The sequence below is a fragment of the Pecten maximus genome, chromosome 17 (assembly GCF_902652985.1).
Source record: "Pecten maximus chromosome 17, xPecMax1.1, whole genome shotgun sequence".
Taxonomy (NCBI): domain Eukaryota; kingdom Metazoa; phylum Mollusca; class Bivalvia; order Pectinida; family Pectinidae; genus Pecten; species Pecten maximus.
In genome coordinates, this window is record NC_047031.1 from 18,906,696 (window position 1) to 18,934,136 (window position 27,441).

A 27,441-nucleotide genomic window follows, 5' to 3' on the forward strand; every position below is an offset into this window, starting at 1 on the left:
TATATCATAGATAACATACATATAGATCAAAGGACTGAAGGCTGAAAAGGTAGAAATGTAATAGGGCAATATAATTGTGGATTTGAAGCCTAAAACGAAAGTAGGAGAGACTAATTTTATTAGGTCTGTTGTATTTAACTAGAACAAACCAATGATACATATCTAATATCATTAAGGCGGTGAAGTGTATCGTTTTAATGCCTGAAAAAATAAACACAGACCTTTTTGGTCTTTTGCAAAGCGGAGCGTGATCATGGTATTGAATACAAACGATCATAACTCACTGATGATGTTCACACGAGTGGTAATGGAAGACTACACACAAGGTCTCTTCAGTTTAGCTGAGCTTAAATAGGCGGTTAGAAATTCAGTTTGCTTTGATCCCTAGGAGTGACACACATGTAGTTAACATGTTGTTATTGACAAATCTATCCCCTCTTGTCATTGATCACTCCGATCTCTAATCTGTTGCTTGGCCCTGAATTACAAATGTTCCCATGCTAAAAAAAACTCACACATGCCTCTAGCTAATATCTTCAAAACTAATCTTAATCGATAGCACGATTAAAGCTGTTCGTTCTCAAGATGAAAGCTGACGAGATGATGTAGTTTTTTCTTAGAATCATTACGAGATGTAAAGCAGTGCCCGCCGACTACCGTAGGGATATCTCTCCGATAGACTCAGTACATCACTGACTTGAGTTATATCAACAAGAAAATACGGATGCAAATGAAACCGAAATTCAAACTAAAAATTGACAAAACATTGGATAACAATCACCAACATATGGAATTATACACAAAGGCCCTTGAACGACGATACCTGATATTTAAGTGCTATTCTACAATTAGTTATGTGTCAATTGAAAAACTGATGAATGATCTGTGATTTGGATTCTTGTTACCGGGGTATTTTTGCGTTTTATTTTCCATACATGATCTCTAAACATTACTTGTCGTTACTTTGTTTCGTGTGTATTTCGTTAAAAACAAACTAATAATTTATGATTTAGAAGAGGAAGCTGTTCAGCTACCACCAACGTTATGATTGTGATGTCCGTCGCAATGGTCATATTGATTGACAAGTTTGTATAAGTTTCAACGCATTGGACAAAAGCGACTATTACTGTAAACTTCATACTAAATAGATGTCTTCTAATAAATATTGCAATGTGGTTGAAAATATAGCAATACATCAGCCCATACTGAAAGATATGTTCTATAAATATACATTTACGGGTTTCAGAGCACTATTTATATCGGCTGATGCCTGTAAATATTACAAACTGGCCGCCGTGACTGCCATGACTGATTCCTTTCCTAAACATCTCCACCAAAGTCGAGCTTAATGGCACCACTGGAACTGGAGAAGTTTAAAATTGCAACCTTTTCAAGATAGCGGCAATCTTGGATTTTAGATCGATCCCAAAATAACAACACCTGGTCAGGACCATATCAGTTTGATTACAGACAAGTTCGAGCTGAATCCCATTAGCGGAATTTGAGAATAACTTTGAAAGTTTACGAACGGCGGACGACGATAGACCTTTTGGGTCATAAGACTTTAAATACTACACCTGATGATATATTTCGATTTTTAAGTGATAGTGTCGCTTTAAAAAAAAAAAAAAAACACCTTTTTTTATAACAATTGCGGAAGAAGTTATATAAATCACGCTTGTTGGCCAAGATTGGAGCGCACGAGGAATGTTTCTATGGGAGGAAATTGGAGAACATGAGGCGCACCCAAGTTTTAAATTTCGTAATAAATGCACTTTTGTACAGATGTAAACATTTCATACTGACCTTAGTGTGTTAACCATAGTGTGATAGTACCATTTATAATTAGCTATACTACATGTATATTTGTAAATACACTGGATGTGAAATGTGTAAATAGAAGCGTGTTATTGATTGAGAGGTTCACCATTAATCAGAATCCAATGACAGCTCTTCGCCTCTATACAGATTCCCTATTACACGGATATGCCACAGACAAATCTAAGAAGAGACACAGGCGCCGGGATCCTCCCCGGAAAAACTAATTAGGCGAGTAACAGTAATAGAAAAAGTGACATTTTAAACAATAAATTGATCATCAAGTCTAAAAATTCACAAATCTGTCGGTATAGAGCTTCAAAGAAATCATATCAGTGGAAAACATGATAATCGTCTTGAAATGTCTTTCGTTTTATGCAGATTTTGTCTTTTGCATATATATCACTGGAAAAAGGAATCAGCAAGGCGGCTTAGCTCCAGACTATGGGCCCAGGGACATCTGAATTGTATATATCAATTATCTCATATGTCAGCGCATTGTGATTAAATGGACAAAGAGGGCTCCGCAGAAACATATATATATCTAGTCCTTGTCAGCCAAAATAGCCAAGCAGACAAAGCTGTCAACCGTAACATAAGCCATGCCATACAGAAGCGCCAACAAGGTGCCAATTTATATGCCTTGCTATAAAGGATTGTACATAAGATACACGGTCACAGTTAATATAAATTTTGTATGATGTAGTTGCAGAATGGAGTATTTTGTTCATATTATATCCGTCCTAATTATCATTATCAATTCATGGGATATTTTATGTGTGTTTCTTGATCTTGAATAATTACAATAAATTGCATCAATTCAAATTTATTTGCAAATCTAGAATTACAGAGATAAAACAAAATTGAGGAAATGAATCGGATGTACATGTATATTAAAAAAGACAGGCTATTTGCGAGCCATATTCATAATATCAGATGAAAATATTTTGGCAAAATTTTCACGATCCCTTAGCATAGAATAAAATACACTTCCCATTTGAGAGGAGAATATATTTTAACAGATTGGTTAAGGAAAATATAGAAAGAAATACAAGTCATTCTCTAATGAATTACATGTTTTGCAAAATATATATTACGAGTGTATATTGTGAAGTGGATTGTAAAATGGCATACAGGTTACGGCAACCTCTATCAACAGTCATCACCGGATTATAAAGAGAGATTTAGATAGTTCTATACACACCATATGGCCTGGCATATATGTGATTTATTGTGCTAACAAATGTTAAATGTCACATATTCAACTATTTAAAATTTGGACAAATTGAAGTTTAACTTGACCATTTATCCTTATATTTAAGTTTGGCAAATTATGGCTAGTTTTGAAATGCATGAATGAATAAGACGCAGGAGAAGAAGCATCCTAAATTATCTGTTGAAATGACTACACATTTAGACTAAATTGAGTATAAGGTATGGAGCTATAACACATAGACACAAAACCCAAAACAACAGGAGTGTATTCTCATTATAAACCAATTCCTTATAATAAGATTCATAATAAAAAAAATCCATTTAGAAATCAGCGTTAATTGATGAACTACTTTCTCTTAGATATCATTACGCTGTATTATCAACCAATCAAAAGCGACGGTAAAAACTTCCTTTTCAAACATTAAATACATTGACTGGAAACGTATGTGCCAAGAGGAAATATTTCTTATATATATCTGCAATAATTTCGTAATCTTGAATTTTCTGAAAGTCATTGTACTCTTCTGATCGGTTATATAATTTATAAAACAAGTAAATGAGTTTACAAACCCTACGAAAGCACGCAAACGCACAGAAGAAACAGATAACTTACAAAGTACTGCATGAAAGCGAATATGATATCCATATTAGTTTCGTAATCCACTAGGCCTACTCTTGAGTAAAAACGCTCTCAAGAATGAAAGTCAAATCCATTTAAGTGAAGGAAATGATAACTTTGTGTTGTCTTTCAAAACTAAGTCTAAGGACATAAAGAATTATAGAAATGCAATAAAAAGTGATAAAACCTTTTTTCATAACAAAATGGACGCCTCATTGCTTTCTATTGATCATTCTGAAAATAAATATCAATTGAATAAGAGATATACCCATCCGGAAGAAAAGACAGGCGCAGGCCATGGGCAATTGAAACAGTCATAGCTCTGAGAATTACAACCTTGTAAGTAGAATAAGAAGAGGCCCATAGGCCTTAACGGTCATCTGACTCTAAAGGTCATTGTGTCATTGTAGTATACATGCTAAGTATAGTGCCACTGTCGGCATTGTGGCCATCTTTTATTTCTAATCAACACGAAAAATATCAATACGTGGTCAAGACTGAAAGAAGTCTAAAGTAGGTGTGAATCGAGAAAACCATGATTGCACAGCAATGTCACAAATTGGCCGCCAAGACACTTTGTTGGCTACCTTTCCTTAACATCACTACATACTTTTAATTCAATGGCAAATGTGAAACTGGAGAAGTTTAAAGCGTGAACCTTTCAAGATGACTGTCATGACGGCGATCTTTGATTTAAGACCGACCCAAATCATTGTATAACACGGTCGGGATCAACGTAGGATCCTCTCAAGTAAGTAAGAGCTGAATCCTACTGGTGGAACTTGAGAGGAAGTTTGAAATGTGAAAAGTTAATAGACGGTGCACGACGCAATACGACAGCCGAAACGCGAATGATAGAGGTAAAGATGACCTTTCGGTGTGCCGAAGAAAATTTTTGTGTGCATAGTTGAAAACCGGCAAATCAGTTAGGAATTTCAAGTCGTGAAATATTAAACACTATTCTAAGTTCTCAAATCTTATATTGGCCATGATCAAATTACAGAGCCGCTACCCGACGCTGATGTTTTGCAGACGGTCAAAGGCTACATTAAAGTATTGGCTCCTATTTACATGCATGTACCATATTGATTCCTTTTCGGCCCCCTCTCTCCTTTAGTAGGAAAAAGTTCATTGATATCAATATACTCTGAACAGAAGCAAATGCGAAACCAAAGCTGTTATTTCAAATTACGACATAAAATTGTCTGGGAATGTTTATGGCGGCATTAATTGAAATCCCACAGACGGAGCTATCCACCATGTGATCAGGTAAAATGTGTAACCATTTTTATTGTTATGTTACCATGGAAACAGTTTTCGATTTCAGGTAACATCATCTGTCTATATCCATTATGTAGTGACTATTCGCCCGGAGGATATATGATCCACGTGACCCAGATTATCAAGTAGGTTATCCAATATCATGAGACTTCTTTACGAGCAAATAAAGTACCCATTACAACGAAAGGACATGTTAATATTCTTCAGGATATGAATATATTTCATTACATTTATATATATCATGGGCTGAATTAAGGGAACTACTTCCATAAATTACTAATTTCAATTTTCGCTCCACTTTTTAATGACTTCGTCCTCGGTCGATATTTTTTCAGGTTAATAAAACCATGTACCGACACTATCAAAAGGTTATAATTATATACCGTCTTCTGATAACATATTCCTTAGATTAGATAAAATCCTAGATCGTTCTATATGATATCAAATATTGAATAATTGCAATCATCCAGAAATGGCCATATAAGTTATATGTTCTGAAGAAAAATGTTTGGATTAGGTGTTTAATTGTTTTACGTCCTATCAACAGATAAGGTCATTTAAGGACGGCCTCCCATGTGTCGGTGTGGTTTGGTTTATATTGTTTAACTTCCTATCAACAGCTATAGTCGTATGAGAAAGGCCTCCCCTGTGTGCAAGATGAATGCGTGTGGTGAATGTGTGTGTGATAAGGGAGACTGTTGTAATTCGTGTTTGTCAACTTGTGATAGTGTGGAACTTATGCCGACAAGATAGTGTTACCTCACTGAAGTATACAGCCGGAGACACCAAAGAGGACAACCCATCCAGAAACATAATATTGACGACGGGCAAAGCAGTCGTTGAAGGTTACATATATCGAAACTGTACCTCTCTAGAACTGTTAACCAAATTATCTCAAGTATCTCAAACCATTGTGGAACAGTCGTTTTGAAATACCAAAATGGCACATTCTTATACGTCGAATTTATCAGCAAATTTTGCAACTTTCTTGTGGTTACGATAAAAGTCTATCTTAAACGGCAAAGCAGTTGTTATATTCAGAAGCACGGCAACACCAAAATTCTAGAAACTAGCTATGATAATAACATGTGGAGTAATATGAATATCTTATTACACACCAAAGAAACTGTGTATTATATATTCCTATTTACTGTGACTTGCGGTAGCTTTGGTAGAATAATGATAGATGATTGAAGACGAACGCTGTAGGCATACAATACAATAAATATAGTTGTATTATAGATCGAATCGCAGTTTCCCAATTAATATTTGGTAATACGCCTTCACGGATTGCTGGAGCAATAAAATAGGAAGTAAATATCATTTAGACAGGATATTGTTGTTCTGGTAATTTCGGAAATCGCAATATTGGAGTGTTTCATTGAAGAACTTAGCAGTACCTATATACAGGGCATGTTGTATAGTGTGTTAATTAATATTTATGATTTACTTTGGCTGATAACTTCAGAAAGGAACTAGCAGTAAATTACAAGGACATGGCAAATTGTATTGTAATTAAGTTATTAATATTAAAGGATTCGTCCTGACGGAATACTTGAGCTAGGGATAAGATTATAATTTGATAAATCGGTCGTACCTTGTTAAACATACAAACCAGGGATCATTGAAAGAAAGATCTAAACACTGCTTAAAATATCTGTGATTGTGAAATTATCCTGCCTTTCCTTCTCTTCAGACGTCACATTGCGCATGACACAAAAGCAATGTCATCACATTTTAAACAATAGAAACCTGCATAACAACGACGCAGATTAGTGTTCAAAGAATTGTCGAATGGATTTGATGATAGTATATGCGGTACAAAGAATAAGCCTGACATTGGTTTGGTTTGTTTGGTTTGGTTTAACGTCCTATTAACAGCCAGGGTCATTTAAGGACGTGCTAAGATTTGGAGTTGGAGGAAAACCGGAGTACCCGGAGAAAAACCACCGGCCTACGATCAGTACCTGGCAACTGCCCCACGTAGGTTTCGAACTCGCAACCCAGAGGTGGAGGGCTAGTAATAAAGTGTCGGGACACCTTAACCACTCCGCCACCGCGGCCCCTAGGCCTGACATTAAAACTTTATTAATTTTCCAATTGCGAAACAACACCTTATACAAACCATTATCATTGGCACGCAATAAGTATTACTGTATATGCGAATGTGATACCACCGTACCACCCGACCAACCTGAGGACGCATAGGTATCCGTATTTGTTTTGCATGATCGACAATAGTCAGTATGACTGCGTAATTAGATGGCATATTTGCCAAAGAAAAAAAAGAGAGTAATACTCACAAACATCTTAAGATGCCTGGCACAGACAAGGCCGTCACCGCCATTATTACCAGGGCCGCAGCAAACCAGGACCGCGTGGTTGTCACGTGTCATTGTTTCGGGAGGATAGCACTGCAAGGTTAAAGGTCAATAAATATCAGCATGAGAACAGGTTTATAAATAGTAATATTAACACGTGATTTTTAAGTAACGAAGAACGTGATAAACGAACAAGTGATGTACAAAAATTTTAAAGTAAAGAACAATTTTTTTATTACTATCCGATATTCAAATAACTATCAAAACAAGAGAATGGCGATCTGTAAACGAATGCAAAGGAAAAAAGAACACAATATAGACAATGAATCAATACAAGAAAATTGTACCAGGTGTTCAGTTAGAGCACTCTGTCAACTGTTTCATATAACGGCTTGAAGTAGATTATTGAATTAGTGATTAAAATATTTCAGTAGTTTAATTTACATTGAATGGAATTTCTAATTTCGTTTTTTCCTTCTGAAAAGTCTTCTTTAGTACTTGCAGTAATGCGGTTATAAACTCAGCAGCCATAATGACTGAGAACCAAACAGTTAAGCATTGAACTACTTTATATTGGAAGCTATCGGCTGATGAATGCCAACTGAGGACCAAACATTCAAGCATTGAACTGCTTTCCTTTCAGTTGGAAGCTATGTGATGATGAATGCCAACCGGACAAAGGCAAATTCAACATGAAGCATTAGCGCGCTTCATTAAATTTACATTTGGCAACGATCTGCCATACCCAGGAATTTTGCTCCAACGATGAATAAACAAATAATTACCGGGAACAGCCTTTCCAACAGCTATATGTCGTTATCGCGATGTAACAATTATGACGTCACAATAATAATGACGTAATAATAAAGGTTTGGAAGTTATGAACTCGTAATCTTCAAGTGAGCTTGGTAACGTTATATAGTGGGGCTGCCGTGTAAATGTTAAGATAAACTGATTATGCCATCAGCAAAAATAAAAGAGTACAAGTTATCGGAAATAGACGGCAGGATATCGTTTATATAGATAATAGGTATTACCCGCTAGTGTTTGTGAAAAAACGCCGATTACAAGACGTAAAATGAACTAATGATAGAGTATGTATAGATCCTACGCCGAACCTAGGGTCATCGACCCTGAACATTTTCATCATAACGATTTCCACGGAAGATAAATGTCGATTTATAAATAAAGACCACTTTTGTCTTAAAGCTTGAATGACGAACAGTGGCAAAAGAATAACCTTTGCAAATATAAAATTATTCATCCTAGACACCATTATATCCCTAGAAACCCATATAGACAAATACGTTATTTGTATTGAAAATTTTCATTTTTTTTTTTTATTTTTCTCTGAAAGGTGCAAATATCATGCGTGTCCTTTGTACAATTCTAAAACGATAACTGCAGCTAAGTTGGCACATTACCACATGGAATCGTCAATGTCTTTATAAGCACATTGTAAGTGCTGTTGAGTTCCTCTTCAACGGGAGAAAACTCCACAGACATCAGCGTCATCAGTCATTGTCATATCGGGATCGTCCAAGATATTACCGTTTTAAATGTGTTTCTGACAGCATCTTCCGCGTGACAAGTGCAATCAATACAGCAGAGGGTTCCCGCCAAGTGTAATCAATGTGATAGAGAGTTCCCGTCATGTTTCGATTAATCACGGACCATTCAACAATCGTTACAGCCCTCCATAGTAGGTTTATAACACGTAGCACTTCCTACAAGTCCAGTTCAAGTTTGATCTCAAGAAAAAAAAATACTTTTCTTTTAATGTCTCATGAATTTATGATTTAGATTTTTTACATAGACATTTTTTTCTGAAGTATTTGGTTTGGTTTAGATTTGTTAAACGTCCAATCAATAGCTCTGGTCATTTAAGAAGGGCTCCCCTGTGTGCAAGATGCATGCGTGTAGCGGGCTTGTGTGTGTTTTTGGAGGCTGCGGTATGTTAGTCTCTTTATAATAGTGGGAAATTGATGTCGAATTTATAGTGCTACCTCACTGAAACACGTGGCCGAAGACATCCAGCACGACAACCCACCTAGTCGCCCGACTGCAAAATTTGCTGAGCGTTAAACAGGACCAGCAACTACCAATTTTATAGACAGAACCCAAAACATTCCCCATAGGGACGAACTTTGTACTAGTGGTCAAAAGTGAGGCAGTCTTGCATTTTCATTTTGTTCAAGATCTACTAAGTTGCCTATTACGAATCAGGGACAGAAGGTAGAATTCTAACGTTCTACCTCCAGTGTAGTAGTTATTGGTTTGGTTTGTTTGGTTTGTTTTTATTTAACGTCCTATTAACAGCCAGTGTCATTTAAGGACGTGTCAGGTTTTGGAAGTGGAGGAATGCCGGAGTACCCGGAGAAAAACCACCGGCCTACGGTCAGTACCTGGCAACTGCCCCACGTAGGTTTCGAACTGGCAACCCAGAGGTGGAGGGCTAGTGATAAAGTGTCGGGACACCTTAACCACTCGGCCACCGCGGCCCCTAGGCCTGACATTAAAAGTTATTGGAACTGTCATTTAAAGGCAAATGGATCTCATTGAAAAAAAAAACAAAAAAACTTGATCTTACCTAATTCATTAAATACCAACAAAATAACACATGGAAGTTCCTTGATAAAAGATAAAATATGTTAAGTGATTAAACATGTACTGTGTCAAGTTAATTGTTTCATCTTGTCTTCAAAACGAATCCCTTGTCTTTCAATACTTTATCACCGCTTTAAAAATTCGCGGATTTTTATTACTCTTTTTTTTTGGCAATTCGACGACTGGATCACTTGAATTCAATTAAAGTAATAGCACTTTTTCCTTTGATCATGGTGTGAAATTCCACCAATGGTTCAATCGTTTATATCAAATTTTTATTTCCTTCTATAAAGGGCACGAGCAAAGAATATAAAAACCACAGTCAGTGGGTTTTTATGTTTTCCATTGAGATAGGGAAGCTTGATGAAATGGTTTCTATGCATAACAGGATCTTCTTTATACCAAACGAGTTCATGCTTTAGACTTGTGGATTGTCATATAGGATTCCTGGTTTGAACATCCCTATAAATCTATATTGGATGTTTACATTGTTGTCGTTTTATCAGCAGAGTAAGAACAATAACATCGTTTACATGCAAATATCCCAATCTTATCTTTAAAAATTGATGTATTTTTTCTAATCAAGATATCAACTCGACCCGACCATGTAAACCTTTACATTATAACTACATTTTTCTTGTCATTTAAGACGTATGCATTCTTTGTATTGCTGATTTTAAGTATTTGGACAGAATGTGTTTCGACCGATACATGGGATTCGGTCCCTTGGTGTTGCCTATACGGTATACTGTATACGGACTTTATTTGCCTTTGTGTATTAACAATATACAGTCGAACCTGTGTATAAAGGACACCTAAGGGACAAGGCAAAAGTGTCCTTTATAGAGAGGTGTCCTTTATATAGAGGTTCAACGAGTTATGTCCACGAAGAAAGAAACCAAAGTCTGATTACAGTACACTATATATCTCCTGATTATTATATTTAAACACTAAAGCAAATTAATGAAAATACAAATAATTAAAGATAAATGCTTAATTAATTTTCAATCATCCACCTGTTACAAAAATTGAAGTTGATATATCTAATAATTTATATTAAGCCTATAGTTTATAAAAAAACTCTTCCACTATCATACTATATTGAATATCTATTCAGACAAATACATAGTCAAAAAAGTAAAAGTAATTCTTATCAAAACAATTTTCATTAATCATCAATATTTTGGAAAATAAATATGTTTGAAGTATCTTTTCTATTACAAAATTAACCCTTTATAAATGAAAGTTCATTTTCCTCTGATAATTATAATCCCTAACCATTTATTTTGAGACATTTTTTTCTGAAATCCATGTCGGGATTTAATTTAATAAATACCGATTTCTGGTTCAGTCAATTACTATAGTGTATACAAAGACACTCGGAACTCTTCAGATGTTCTTACTATGTTGCGTAGTCATATTCCGAGGAGTTCCGAGTGTGAGAAAATGGCGGCTGACAACCATGTGCTTGCCAGTTGCGCCCTGTCAGATTTGCATACGGTTGTTTTTGTAAGTTAAACAGTTATGACAGACATAACTATTGCTTTGTCCCTCTTTTGTTGGTATTGATAATGATTTAATTACCACCTGACCATTCTTGTTGTCTAGGCCATGGTTGAATGGCCAAGCTTAGCTGTCACCGGTGTGGTTGAGTAAACAAACACCTCTGCCGATTGCGATCGGTCACTCTTGTAATAACTACCCATTGTTACAGCAACTTACAGGTAACAGGACAATTAGTGACTGATGTAGTGGCTTCCCAAGTTAGCATTGCTGGCAGGGGAGTTGAGTAATTAAGACTCTGCTGGTTATTTAGAAACTTTTTACACACAAATAACAACAGCTATGGTTTCACATGTCCGTTATACGGAATTTTCAACAACTTTACGTTTGAAATCGACTATAGGATGAAATTATGTAGTTTTATGCTGCCAGACGGGTAAAAAAATATCAAAAAAATATCAAAAAAATTGATTGTTGTCTGTAAGTATCAACAATGGGTTAAATATCCTATCTATTTTAGATTGGAAAATTCTCCTTCTGTATCCCAAATACGATAAAATTTATATAAATTTAATTGTGAATTTTGCTTTTGCAATGGCTATGTGGTATTAAACCAACTTTAGATTTATAAAATGTTTTGTAAGTTAATCCTACAATGTCAATTTTACATACTGTTTGCCATATCCTGTTTAGAATAACGTATATAAGAGTTTGTTTTTCATATCCGTGTCAGACGATTCCTTCGTAGAAGTCATTAGTTGTATCTGAAGCTGCTGACGAGATTCCTGTATTCGATTTTGATACTGCAACGCATCCTTTAATTCAGGTTTAAATAGACGGAGAGAAATGAGCAAATACCATCCTGTCGAAAAAACTCAAAACTCAAAATCGATGAAACGTCGGCAAAATATGAACCTCAAAATTGCTTTACACCACAGCAGACCGGAGGGTAAACAGATACTACATATAGACGACAACAATATAAAAGGTCAGAAGGTTAAAACAAAACCATGTCATGTTTTCCGGATCTGTTACTACTAACATATCCTTTGTCCTTAGAAGCAAAATCTGGTTTCCGGTTCCGTTTTTATGTTTATGACCTGTTAATGTTCTTTAGAAGCTATGGTCTGGATCAACGTTCCATTGTTATGCTTATGTCATGTTAAAGCTATTCAAAATCTATGGTTTGTTTTCATGTTCCATTTTGTATGCTAATGTCATGTATAAATCATTTAGACGCTGTGGTCTGGTTCCTGGTTTCATTTTTATGTAAAAGACATGGCTATGGTTTTAATGGACCTAATATCTTGTTTCCACATATAAGAACTAAGACCGAAATTCAATATGCGTACATAAACATTGACGCAGGCTCTTATTAATCTGCAGATCAACCGATATAGTCGACATAAGCTCATCTTTATATTACCTAAACCATAAACAGTACACATACATTATGTAATGTATAGAACACAGGTCAGCACTTAATATCCTTATTGCAGGGTTAATAACAAGAGGCCCATGGGCCTTAATGGTCACCTGATTTTTGAAATATTTCAGTAAATTTGAATGAAAGAATGAATTTCAAAACAAATAAAACAAATGATAGTCAAAAATGTGATTTCCCTATAACTATAGTAAAGTTTATCCCCTCCCATGGGGCAAACGCGATACCCCAGGGCTAGGAAATTCACAATTATGGTAAAGCACCTTAAGACCATTCGATCTGTGAAGAGTATTTAATTCTACCTTATTTGGGTTGTAAGAAGAAGATTTTTGAAATTTCAGTTAATTTGACCCTTTTTGGCCCCGCCCATCAGCCCCTGGGGGTCAGCCAGGGCCAACATGTACATCAAACTGTCATCCCAAGCTGATAACGTTAACGAAGTTAGAATGAATTCCAATAAAAATCCAACAAATAATAGTCAAAAATGTGATTTCCCTATATAAACTATAGTAAAGTTTACCCCCTACCCAGGGGCAAACGTGAGACCCCAGGGTCATGAAATTCACAATTTTGGTAATGCATCATAAGACCCCTTCATCTATGAAGAGTATTTGATTCTACCATATCTGAGAGTAGAGAAGAAGATTTTTGAAATTTTAGTCAATTTGACCCTTTTTGGCCCCTCCCACCAGCCCCTGGGGGTCAACCAGGGCCAACATGTACATACCATCAAACTGTTATCCTATGCTGATAATTTGAACCAAGTTAGAATAAATTCCAATAGAAATCCAACAAATAATAGTCAAAAATGTGATTTCCCTATATAAACTATAGTAAAGTTTACCCCCTACCCAGGGGCAAACGTGAGACCCCAGGGTCATGAAATTCACAATTTTGGTAAAGCACCTTAAGAGCCTTCCATCTATCAAGAGTATTTGATTCTAATATATCTGAGAGTAGAGAAGGAGATTTTTGAAATTTCAGTCAATTTGACCCTTTTTGGCCCCGCCCACCAGCCCCAGGGGGTCAACCAGGGCCAACATGTACATACCATCAAACTGTTATCCTATGCTGATAATTTGAACCAAGTTAGAATAAATTCCAATAGAAATCCAACAAATAATAGTCAAAAATGTGATTTCCCTATATAAACTATAGTAAAGTTTACCCACTACCCAGGGGCAAACGTGAGACCCCAGGGTCATGAAATTCACAATTTTGGTAAAGCACCTTAAGAGCCTTCCATCTATGAAGAGTATTTGATTCTAATATATCTGAGAGTAGAGAAGGAGATTTTTGAAATTTCAGTCAATTTGACCCTTTTTGGCCCCGCCCACCAGCCCCAGGGGGTCAACCAGGGCCAACATGTACATACCATCAAACTGTCATCCCATGCTGATAATTTGAACCAAGTTAGAATGAATTCCAATAGATATCCAACAAATAATAGTCAAAAATGTGATTTCCCTATATAAACTATAGTAAAGTTTACCCCCTCCCCAGGGGCAAACGTGAGACCCCAGGGTCATGCAATTCACAATTTTGGTAAAGCACCTTAAGACCCTTCCATCTATGAAAAGTATTTGATTCTACCATATCTGAGAGTAGAGAAGAAGATTTTTGAAATTTTAGTCAATTTGACCCTTTTTGGCCCCGCCCCTCAGGCCCCTGGGGGGTGGGGACCATATAATTCACAATTTTGGTTCACCCTCAGCCATGGAAGCTTCCTGTAAAATTTCATTGAATTTAGTTCAGCAGTTTTTAAGAAGAAGTTGAAAATGTAAATTGTTTACGACGCACGACGGACGGCGCACGACGCCGGACAAAAGGCGATTGCAATAGGTCAACTGAGACTTCGTCTCAGGTGACCTAAAAATTGATATTGACATCTTTAACTGCTAATACTTGTCTGTCTCTATATGTGTAAAAGAACTGGCTGGCTGGCCGTATGTTCTTCTTTGTCACTATGTTTTTTGTTACGGTGCGAATATGAACTAAATATATGTCAAGTGGTCAAGTGGTCATGTACAACCTCATTAAATTGATCAGTGACCAACAAAATGAAATCGGGCTTGGAACTCAATGGTGTGATGGTATCATGCGAATATAACCTAAATCTGTCCCGAGGTACAAAAGATAACTTGTTCTTAAGCGTACTACATACGGACGAGGCACATACATAATTGTAACTTTATCAATCTTTACTAAGTGAATGTTTCGGGTTATACAATAAGAACCGGGGTATTTCCAGAACACAAAATTTGGTATACGTGGACCACTACGGTTCACCCCGGACCTAAGGGTCTACAGTAAAGAATCGATTAAAAGTTTTCAAGTACCTTTATTCCATCTTCATTAATTTCATTTATATTGAAAAAGTTTTTCATATGTTTTGCTAAAACTTTGAATTCTTATCTGGATCTAAATTTGTAAACGGATAAATGAGAGGTACAGTGACGTCAAACCTGGAACAGTTTGGCAATTTTGTTTTATGAAATGAAAAACATGTCTATTCCAAGTTGCTGGATTCGGACAATGGAGTTATCATAAAGAGTAACTAGATTGTTTAGTTATGTACTTATATCGTCTAACTAGGCCATTGGGGTTTACACTTTGGCGGCCCTAACTTATTCCGGCAGGTACTCGTAAATATCAATCTCGGCGTTGATTACTGTCTGAAGACCGCACTTTTCCATTAGTAAATCCATAAAGAATCCGTAATACATTCATCTGATCCAATACCAGCGATAATGGTATAGTCATATACATATGCAAATGTGCAGTACCGACAGAAAAGATACAGAGGGGGATGAGAAGACGGGAGGGGGAGCGGGACACTTTCAGTACAAAATAACACAACAGCTGATGTAATTGACCATTTAATAAGTTTATAACGAGGTTTACGGTAACACAAAAGGAAATTCGATTGTTCTTTTATTCGTCTACGATTTCCTACATTGATATTCCAGACAGCTGATAAAATGCTTCACCGTGAATATAAAATAAGCATAATTCCCACCGACTACGGGTGTTGTCTAGTAACATTAGACATGACACTCCCACCGACTACGGGTGTTGTCTAGTAACATTGGACATGACACTCCCACCGACTACGGATGTTGTCTAGTAACATTGGACATGACACTCCCACCGACTACGAGGGTTTGTCTAGTAACATTTGACACTCCCACCGACTACGGGTGTTGTCTAGTAACGTTGGACATGATACCCGCCCCACTTAATGTGGATACATGCCAAAGTATGAAATTCCAATGACAATAGTTTAGGGATATATCATTGGTATAGGTCAAAGGTCAGAATGATATGCTTTTTGTACATGACACACCGCCTCTCCGTATGAAGTAACGGACACGATGCAACACTTTAGTCCTCCTCTCGGCCGGGGGACTAATTAGGTAGAAAGTCCTTTCCGTACAGCTCGCGAGGGAGCGGAGAAAGAATATACCTGTAGTATCCAAACACAGGTCGTAGGAGACGACGACGAATTGTTGGGACCCCCCGCTGGGTCGGGGGTGGTTTCTGTAATGTCTTCAGTTTAGGGGACATAGAGGAGCCCTAGAATAAGGTCGCTCTAACCCACTGTGTATTTAACGTAGAAAACGACCAAAAGTGGGGCCCCTGAAGAATAGATTTTCTTCCGTGTTTTCTATTAAATAATATTTATTAAAGAGACCTTAATAGGTCGTGTGACCCCATCGCAACAATTATGATCTTAAGTCTTTCCTTTCTTTCCTCACTTATCAGTCTGTCTGCTTAATTTTCCTCTATTGTTGTCTCCTTGACACCAGTCCTTGTATAACCCTGGCTGTTGCTAGGATGTGTAACACGTAAAATCAATCAAATCAACCATTTCCGTACTAGCTAATTATACCGCTAGTCTCAAATAACAATGGATTTCAATTATTGCATTGTTTATATTGTTCGTGTGATTTGATCCGCTACTAAAACAAATTAGGCTAGCACTTTAAATACAGGATAGAAATAATTCGATCTGACTGCACTTTTCAGGTATTACTAACCTTTGCTATGGCAACGGCACAGCTGTACCCGGCCAATTCCATCAACTGGTCCAAACTGAACCGGTACTCGTCGAACAATTCCTGGTCGATCTTTTGAGCTTCATCTTGGCTGTAATAAAGAAAAAAATCTTTAAAATAATATTTAATTAAGAACAGAAAAAATAAGACATCATTTGTGACAAACTGAAATAAATAACAATGAGAGGGTGTTTACCATTATGGTTTATACGAATACTGAGTCATCAAATTCAAAGACTTTCCCAAGGCTTTCTGTCATTAAATTTTCATAAGAACTTTTCTAAGACTTTTCATTAGCACTTATCAACGTTTGGTAAATTTTTGACAGTTATGTCACACAGCATATAGTCTTTACAATAAAATGGCACACTTATATACACATCTAATTAGTTGCACATAATAATCACAGAGGCTTGAACACTGGCACTGAAGATTTTCCGGACGTCTTATCGTATCTGTCGGAACCAAGAATAACAATAAGAAGTAAAGAGCAGAAAGCAATTTTTATATCTTTTGCTGGGAACCGTTTGAATATGACGTCGCGCGTTGCAAAACATGTTATTTTTCTATTATTTTTTGTTTGCCTATAGCGATTGATAACATGTAAAATCCTGATAAAAAATTGAAGAAAATGACTTGATTCACACTTTTTGTTTTTTGTTTTTTTTTGTTTAACGTCCTATTAACAGCCAGGGTCATTTAAGGACGTGCCAGGTTTTCGAGGTGGAGGAAAGCCGGAGTACCCGGAGAAAAACCACCGACCTACGGTCAGTACCTGGCAACTGCCCCACGTAGGTTTCGAACTCGCAACCCAGAGGTGGAGGGCTAGTGTTAAAGTGTCGGGACACCTTAACCACTCGGCCATTCACACAGTTCTACATCTCTACAGTACGGTAGAACTATATTGTACCCTCAGCAGACGAAAAATGTAATATAATGCTCTTATTCTTGACTTTTCCAATATGTTCACAAAACTAAACACGTTTTATAGGACTAATAGCTCATGAGTATGTTGTATTTCTATGTTATACCGTGGACAAGATGCTGTATCCTTCTACACGTCGTAGTGTATGTCGACTTATTGTAGACATTCACTACCTGATCTTTATATGCCTTCTTGATCATATGAACCTTAATGCTGTTCCCCTTAACAGTTCTCGGATGACCCTGGCTCGTGTTCCCATATACACCTGTCCTCATATGAGCCCGACTGTTGCTGTCCCACTGGCCACCCATCCTCATATGAGCCTGGCTGTTGCTGTCCACCTAGACACCCGTCCTCATATGACCCTGACTGTTGCGTCACCTAGACACGTCTTCATTATGGTCGTCACTGTTGGCGTCCCCTCGACACCCGTCCTCATATGACCCTGGCTGTTAGTGTCTCCTTGACACCAGTCCCCATATGACCCTGACTGTTGATGTCCCCTTGACACCCGTCCTCATATGACCCTGACTGTTGGTGTCCCCTTGACACCAGTCCTCATATGACCCTGACTGTTGGTGTCCCCTTGACACCAGTCCTCATATGACCCTGACTGTTGGTGTCCCCTTGACACCAGTCCTCATATGACCCTGACTGTTGGTGTCCCCTTGACACCCGTCCTCATATGAGCCTGACTGTTGGTGTCCCCTTGACACCCGTCCTCATTAACCATAGACAAAGAGAACTTCCATATTCTCAAGTATTGCGTCAATGGATTTTGCCGTTGGCAATGATTACAAGTGGAGGGCAATTTACTGCAGTGAAAATGACAGAACTGATAATAAGCCAATTAGAGGACCGGGCTGATTGATCAGCCTCCGTAGGTGACAAACATTCTATTGACCAAGGAAATCAGAAAAGCGCTTACGGCAGAGTATTGGGAATATCAACACCACAAATGTCGGTAGAGCTAAGGATGACATCATGTCATCAAATGATGTAATATCAAGTCCCGGAATATTGAGCGATGGTTAGTAATTTTGAATTGCAACAATTATCACAACATCACTGTTTCCAATTTCAGTCACCATGTTGTCACTGTGGAATTGCTTGTGTTCAAACAACTGTACAACGCTGACGCCATCGTTCAGTATTATGGTCGTAATGTATGAACATCTGAAGGACATGCTAAAACGGTTCGTTTCATCGATAACAAATCCCCAGGGAAAGTCTTGTTATTTCATCAACGACTCGATATTGGGTTTAACAAACAAACAAAAATATGATGAGTTGATTTCAAAACAACTTAACAAATGAAAAGAACAGCAAGACAGAAGAAAACAAAAAAGACCGATAAGTGTTTTTAATTCAAATCAGATCAAAACAGTTTAAAAGATTGTAAGGCACGGAACATCAAATTCGACAGGAAACGTCACAAGACAACATGATCTATGTATACATGTACATACAGTAGTATATTGTCTCACGGGACACCAACCAATATAATGATATTTACGGTCACGTGACAACAATTATGGTGATATGGCACCATGATTAGTCTTGTCACGTGATGCCATCATTATGTCTGTCAAGTGACACTAACCACAATGATTTCTGACAAGTGACACCTACCCTAGCGAATCATGTCACGTGACACCACCAAATCTAGTGAAACCTGTCACAAGATACAAACCTGATTGATTTTTATCACGTGACACATACCCCTGTTCTATGATATCAAAGATTACGTCGTCTCATGTCACGTGACACAAAACGTAATACAATCTGACAATATCAACAACGGCACGGTCATTTCAATAATCCTTTCATTTGCAAGATAAATGGTAGCGTTCACCTTGCGTTGCGGTGTGGTGTGGTGGAGTATCACGACTCCTGGTTATAATAAACAAGACAAACAGAAGATTGATAGATTAATCTTCTCTCCTAACTTCCCTACCTTTAAATTCTGCAGGTTGCTGTGTTGTTCTCATAACGCAATGAAAATGATGACAATAATCAATTGTTTGGCAGCACGCGTGATCACGTCATCCTGTTGTGCAATTTTACGGTTTTAAGAATAAAATATCGAGTGAATTGTCTCTTCCTAATGGAAGTAAATAAGTATGTATCCTAATTGGAATGTACCTTTAAGGGTGTGGACTTCCACGAATTGAGTTGAATGCACGGTAAAAAGCCTGATCCAGCGGAATAGCACTGTCAAGTTGTCAACGCCAACTTATTAATGCACACGCGCCTAGACATTCCCTAAAGCCTCGTTATTAGAGATCTATTTCCCTTTCAAAATCACATCAGCACGCTGGAAATGGTTTTCAAATTACGTGGCAATCAACTACAGGCTACATATATACACTAACTTGGTAGTAGTCGCAAAGGATTTGTTTGTTTTCAAGGGCTTAAACGGTCTCGAAACAGCATGGATCATATGAGGACGGGAGACATCTAAAGAGGAAGACAAAGCACAGAAAGACAGAGTAACGAGGAAAGAAAGGAAAGATTTAAGATCCCAGGTGCCGCAATGGGGACATTAAATCTATTTTGGTCACTTCAATGTTCCCCTTATAGGAAGACACGGAATAAAGCCCTCGATTCCGAAGAGACGCCCTTCTGTGGGATGAAACCCGGAGGAAACTCACTTGGTCGAGCAGTAGACCACATACATTTTCACGTCCGGTCGCGGTGTCGAAAAGTAGTATGTTACCACTGTGTCAACTGACAACCCTAATGTATTGTCGTTTCTTATGCTGGCACCTTGTCGCCTCCGACTGCATGGCCCAAACTAGCTAATAAACATAGCATCTTCGAGTATGGCCTAATTAAAAAAAAATCAAATATCAAAAATAATATCGTTTAGTCATGTTGCCAAAAAATGGAAATGTCCGACGCATTTATAGAAAGGAAATCTGGCGATGAGAAATTCATAAACTGCATCTTCTACATCTCATCGAAGTCTAGTATAGTCTAGATCGAAGCCGGAACAGGAAATACGTATATGTGAAAGGTCACAGCGATGAGAGCCGATAAAATCCCCGGCGGAAGGTACATTGTATTAAACAGGTAAGAGACAGTACTAGTTTTTCTGGTTAAGTAATAAAATAGTCAAAATTGAATTACTTTTTAGTTACGTCATACTTTAATCTCGGGTCTCGTCTGTCAATGAGGCAGAATACGCTTACCCTTCAGAAACGCCAAGTCCTTTTATCCGGATTTTTTAGGTTGTCCTTTTAGATGTATATTTTAGTATATTTTATCTAATTTTGCAGTCGTTTCAAAGGTTTTGAAGAAGCATTACGGTTTCGCATACACGACTGAATTATTTAATGATTATGTATTTTATCATTTTTTTTTTTTTTTTTAAATCTTAACATTGAATTTTGTTACATTTTGCATATTAATTAGAGATAAGCACCAATAGATCCGAAATGGAAAACTTAGATCTGTACAATAACTCCACTTAGTTGCATGTAGACATTCCAGTACTAAGCCCCTGATAACACGAAAGACTTCACCAGGTGAACTAATAGATCATAGCTCTCTCAACTTCCAAGTATCTTAACAATATCCTCTAAAAAGAAAATTCAGCGGAAAATTAATTTCCGGAGAGTGCTCCCGGTTTCCCACTTAAAAACAAAACAACCGGAAATTTTGACCAGGGAAGGATGGTCGATTAACGCCTCAGTCTAAGAACGTGGACTGTTTTACATATAGAGACCACGGCATCATGTCCACGTGGATGGGTCTGTAGTTTATAGCAACCTTTTCTCGCCAGCCTCACGAGACAAATCTAAAATGATTTACGCCGATAAAGAAATTAACGACATGTTTTTGTTCAGTCTGATTTACGGTATATTTGGCCGTTTGTCAACCATGACATCATATATGGCATTCATGTCAGGATATATTTAATTTGTGAGAGAAAGCGTTCCGAACGTACGTGTCAGCCGGCTTCCTTTTAGGCGTGATCATCAAAACACGGCATTTAGTTATTACGCCACTCGGAACACATCTGTAGAAAGCGTTATCGCTTCGTTATCTAATCAAGAAATCGTGAAACGAAATAATTTCCGCACTTCATGTATGTACAGTTTTTTTGTTATGCTTTAGATAGATCCATTCAATTAAGTTTTCCTAGACACGTGAAATGGGTTGGTTTCGTATCATATGGTACCATAATTATGTATATCATGTTTAAAATCACGGAAAACTTCCACTGTTCTTCGGCAGGGTTTTCTATAGTTCAAATGCCAAAGCGAGATATGAAAAAAAAATATGATAAGTTTTCCGTATTTCAAATGCAGACAGAAGAAGAAAAAGAAGAAGAAGAAGAAGAAGAAGAGTATATATACACAAACAAAGATTCTAGCACTCAGTTATAATATTATTGTTGCCAGAGAAAGGTAATACAATGTACATTGGATGTCCCTACCATATCTAGTACATATCGATTCTCGGACACATATCGGAAACACCACAGTTTGATAAGATGTCTTTCAATTAAGTTAATCGAGTATGGTTCGTGACCAATCCATGTTCCCGACGGATGGCGTGATAAGGTACAGCAATACATGTCTTAACTGTCGTCTCATCGGACCTGATGAAATATTTCAGAACTTCCTCGATAACCAAACCACTCATGAGATACCTAACAAAGAAGACAATTTTATATTAATGTTAGGACTGCAGACATTTCACACGGGATACACACGGTTAACACCAGGAGTGGGATTAAATCATAAAATAGCATCAAGATCAAAATAGTACAGTAGACTATGAACCGAGCTGTAAACACGGAGCTAAACATGGCATGTTGACAAAAACATCAAAATTTATTTGAAACTTTCGTGAATAGCATGATACCAAAGGAATATAACTGCCGATCTAAAGATACTATGCAAATTGCCATGTTGTTGTGAAACCGGTCTCTCAGACATCCATCCAAACCAATTATCTTTTATTCATTAAAGCGACATAGATACGATGATATTAAAGCGACTGTTTCATCAGTGTCTTCTACGCGAACCTAGCGCCAACTTCAAAAATAGCATCTCAATACAGAATCATAACAGACATTTTTATTTGAAAATTGTGTTTTGTTTAAAAATCACTAATTTGAGAAATAAAATGTTACTTATGTAAATCCATCTACTGAATTATTGGAATCATGTGCAAGTGCAAGGTGCTGGCTCTAAATGTTTGCTTAAAATCACAGGCGCTTGCATATCTATGCAAGCGCCTGTGCTTAAAATAACTACAAAATTTATCTCGTGACGAAGAGCAAATCTGAAATATTTCCCGATTGAAAATTTCTAATCAAAAAGCTATGTATAATCATTTCCGCATTGCAGCCTACTTTCTCCCACTCTCTCTACCAGTATCTGTTTAGTCTCCACCACCACACATGCCCTGTACCCTAATACAAAGCATTGTACCTGCCCCCCTTCCCAATGTTTGATCATAAAAGGCGACGTTATATTTTCTATTCATTTTAAGCAACATTTACAACTGAATGACCCCCTTGACACTGCCTCACTTTGTGTTCCATTTAGTGATCCCCAATGTTAGTAAAATTATGATTTTCATCGAACGTAAGTTAACTTCATGCAGTCTGCCCTGTGGATAATATCGCGCAGTCGTGCCCAGATATGACAACAGGACAATTTGTCATGCTTATATCTCTTGACAATCACTTTTCGTTTTGCTTCATTTGAGCGTTCGCAATGGGTGGCATTCCAGTGTGACAAAACTACATAGAGTTCGTCCCTGGTCAAATCAGTTGTGATATGAATGTATTGATAGGACAAAGCAACGCATATCTTAAGAGATAAAGGCCGTAACATTGCTAGGTTGAACTGAATCACTCTGACAGAAACGGCGTCCTGTTATCCATTCTGCAACAAAGTCATATGTACAACAGCTCTACATGCAATTAATGGTAAAACCACGACGGGGACTTCCGGTAAACACAGAAACCATTTCCCCGTAATTCTCGAGGGCACCGGAATGGCTTTCCACTAGTTTGTCTGCTGTAATGATGTCTTGCCCGACAATGACGCTCAAAGATAGCCAGACTTTGAATAAACAACAGCGCCTATTACCAACATTTTCATCAAGGGAGCATGGTCGTTATCTACCGAAATGAAACAAGACGGTTTATTGACAAAACGAATTCGTCAAATAAAACCAGGATTGGAATTTGTTTTAAGTGTAAAGAAATGTGCTTTATCAGTAATGTAAGTCATTAATGGAATCAGTGCTATTTGTTTGAATACCCTCAAACGATTCAACGCCAATATGTTACAAATCCGTCAAAACTGGTAACCCGTGTTAATAACATCAGCTTTTCCAATGGTCAAACGAAGTCTTATTTTTCACAAATGATCACAAAATAATTCAACTTGAATTGCATATGAATTCAATGCGGTCATTTCGGATGTAATTGGAGTTATTGGAATTAAAATTAAATAAAATTGAGTTAAATTAAGAATATAATATATTATCATCAAGCTTACATGGTCTTCAAAGAAAAGACCCTTGTAGCTGAGATGCCTTTTTTTGAATTTACAGAAGCCGCCACGATGGCGGTTAATAAAGCTATTTGGGATAGGGCTTGTCACGTGATCACTGAAACTAAACACAGAAATCACTCTGGGAGAGGCTCTACATCCCCACAAAAGGCCAACCTAATCTGTCCACGTGTAATCCAATGATATTTGTCGTAGAAAAACAGATTCACTTGAAATCCGAATTGGATTGTACAAAAAAGGGGACGTTTTATGTAATAATACCAGCTATACTAGGATTTGTCTTATTGACAAACCAACAGCAGTGTTTGTATAATGTATTGGTGCCGCTGGCCGTATTTGTTTATTATTGATGGCCAAATTGATAGAAACCCATGACGTTCCTACTCTGATTTATGAAAGCTGTTACTGCCGTACACAATACATAAATCGACGGTGAAATAAACAGGATGGCTGATGGCAAGTATCATTTTAGCCATTTCGCGCTCCCGACTGGCTTAATCAACTCACATGATTATGCATACATTAAAGATAACAAAACATATTGTTTAATCAACATGTTTTACAAAATCATGGTAAAATACCACAATTTAAAAAAAACAAAAACATTTTATGTTTCTCCTTAAGAAAATCAAATCTATAATGAAAAACGGACGTATCATGTCAAACTCAAATCATCAGAATTAATTATATTACTTTTGATTAGTCAATTCTAATAATAATGACTTATTTGTTTATATAGATCATAAAATAACATTTATTCGTGATAGCCATGTAATAAAACTGATAAGAGACCGGAAGACTGGTTCACCAGTCGCAGTGTTATATGTCCAGGTGAGATGTCGTCGGCAGTATGTTTCAGTGGGGTAGCACTGTAAAGCAGGCATCAGCTCCACACTTTCCAGGGAGACAACCAAGCATACCGCAGTCTCACAAAACACATACACATTCGCCACGTCAGGTATACAGCTTGCACATAGGCAAGGCCGTTCTTAAATGATCTTTGGTGTTGATAGAACGATTAACGATACTAAATCAAATGATTTACATAAATAATGGTTGGCCATATGCGTTAACTCAAAATCAATATCGTAATAACACCATCACATCCGTGTACCTAATTATGTGATATTAAGAGGATCTTCAAGGATATAATGCAGAAATTAATCTCTCATCTTGGTTAATCGACTTGATATTGAATATCACAACAGCTTGTAGACAGATACCGTGTAAACATCAGCCGGGAAATCGAACATAACTGGTATAGATTCAGATCATTTTACCAACTCCGCCATGACAAGTCGTAATACATTCGTATTAATAAGTCAAGGATGGTTAACGGTGTTAATATGTTTCCGGTTTTATCAAAGATATAATTACAAAAGCTTAACATGGAAACATGCACAAGTGCAGACTGACGGACCTTTTTTTAAGTGTTTAAATGCCTGCTGTATTTCACTGCATGCCGTAAGAGGCGACTAAATGTGGGGCCCTCTGCTGGGTTGAGGTTTGTTTCTCCAACGTCTTCTGTTAAGGAGTGGACAGATCACGAGAAAAAGGTCTGCTCTATTCCATTGCATGTGTGTTGATCGCAGAAAGCGACCAAACGTGCCCCCTGCCCACCTAAGTATCGTTGTTTTTTTTCGTGTCGCCTACATAGGGATCATTGAAGAGACAAAAATAGATCTTCTGACCCATTTAAACAATTATGATCTCAAATATTTCCTTTGTTACCTCACTCATCTACCTTTTGTGCTTTCTTTTCGTCTATAGATAGGTATCTCTCCGACAACCGTTCCTGTCGATGACAAACAATGTAAGGCACTCTGACAAGGAACTTTGTAATACTTTTATAATATTTTCTAAATATAACATAAGGTACGTTATTGATGATTGGTTCGTTCAAAAAAGACGTCGACGTGGACTATTTGTTCCTGATATTAAATATATTATCGTAATCTAAATATATATATATATTATATTATTTCATTTTATTTTCATTGTATTCTGTCAATCCTTGAAAGTTACAGAAGTAATGCTATCTTGTGAGTAATAATAACGCACAATTTATTCTAGACAAAGCGCGCGGTAGAATTGGTCGACTGAATTATTTGCAAACTTGATATAAACTATATTTATATATTTTATATCAGATTTGAAACAAGTTAAATCAACTTATATTAATCACGCTTGTTGGACCAGATGGAAACATGCGAGGGTTCTTACTGTGGGAGGAAACCAGCGTGATCGTTATTCGATTATTTCTGAATGTTCCTGCCTGAAAAATAATTGTCAACTTCAGATAATAGGATAACTCATTCGACCGATATGCCATTAGATGAGCAGTATTCGTTCAATCGTTAATGCGTGCAAATGAAGTCACTTGATATTTAAAAATGAACATTTCCAACAGCGTCGATCGTGTTAAGTATTTTACAAGATAAACATATAAGACATTTTAACGTCCTACTGCAATGCTGACAATGCTAAAACGTTAATAACATGTTGCAGTTGATGCTTGCGGCTGTTGTCCAGAAGATCAATAGGTCTTTAGACTCCTGAGGAAAGGCCAACACGGGAAAGAGTACGGCCTTCAGGTAATTGTCATGTCTGAAGTATTTCATTAAAAAATCAACAACGTCATGCCGTAACGACAGACAGATCGTCCGCTACAGACACCAAAATACCAGTTTAGGATTACTACAATTGTTGTTCAGTCATTTTAGGCTGTGACTACGTTTTGTTTTTACGGTTTTAATGTCCTTGCAACAGCCAGGTTCATATGAAGACGGGTGTCTAACAGACACTTACAGCCAGGTTCATATGAAGACGGGTGTCTAATAGACACTTACAGCCAGGTTCATATGAAGACGGGTGTCTAACAGACACAAATGTCTCCGAAAAGTAGACAAACGAGAAGCCATCCAGCAGGGGCCCCACAATTAATCACCCATTACGTATTCTTTTCACAATAGCAGGTCGGTTGTAAGCATGTAATTTAAAATGAAATGCTGCTAATTAACATGCAAAACTAACAATTTCAGAAATGTGTGCCGATCTTAAAATGCATAGTTAATCATAAGAAGTAATTAGCAAGTGTGTTACTTTTCA

At 37.2% G+C, this 27,441-nt stretch overlaps 1 protein-coding gene across 2 annotated transcripts in view; it reads right to left on the reverse strand.

Moving 5' to 3' along the window:
• Positions 1 to 27,441, reverse strand: part of LOC117315423 (NAD(P)H-hydrate epimerase-like) — a 110,943-nt gene that overhangs the window by 19,386 nt on the left and 64,116 nt on the right. For both annotated transcript variants that reach the window (XM_033869607.1, XM_033869608.1), the window contains exons 3-4: positions 16,849 to 16,957; positions 7,237 to 7,347 (exon numbers count right to left, since the gene is read on the reverse strand). In XM_033869607.1, the coding sequence (XP_033725498.1) occupies positions 7,237 to 7,347; positions 16,849 to 16,957 (220 nt within the window). The remainder of the gene's footprint in view (positions 1 to 7,236; positions 7,348 to 16,848; positions 16,958 to 27,441) is intronic.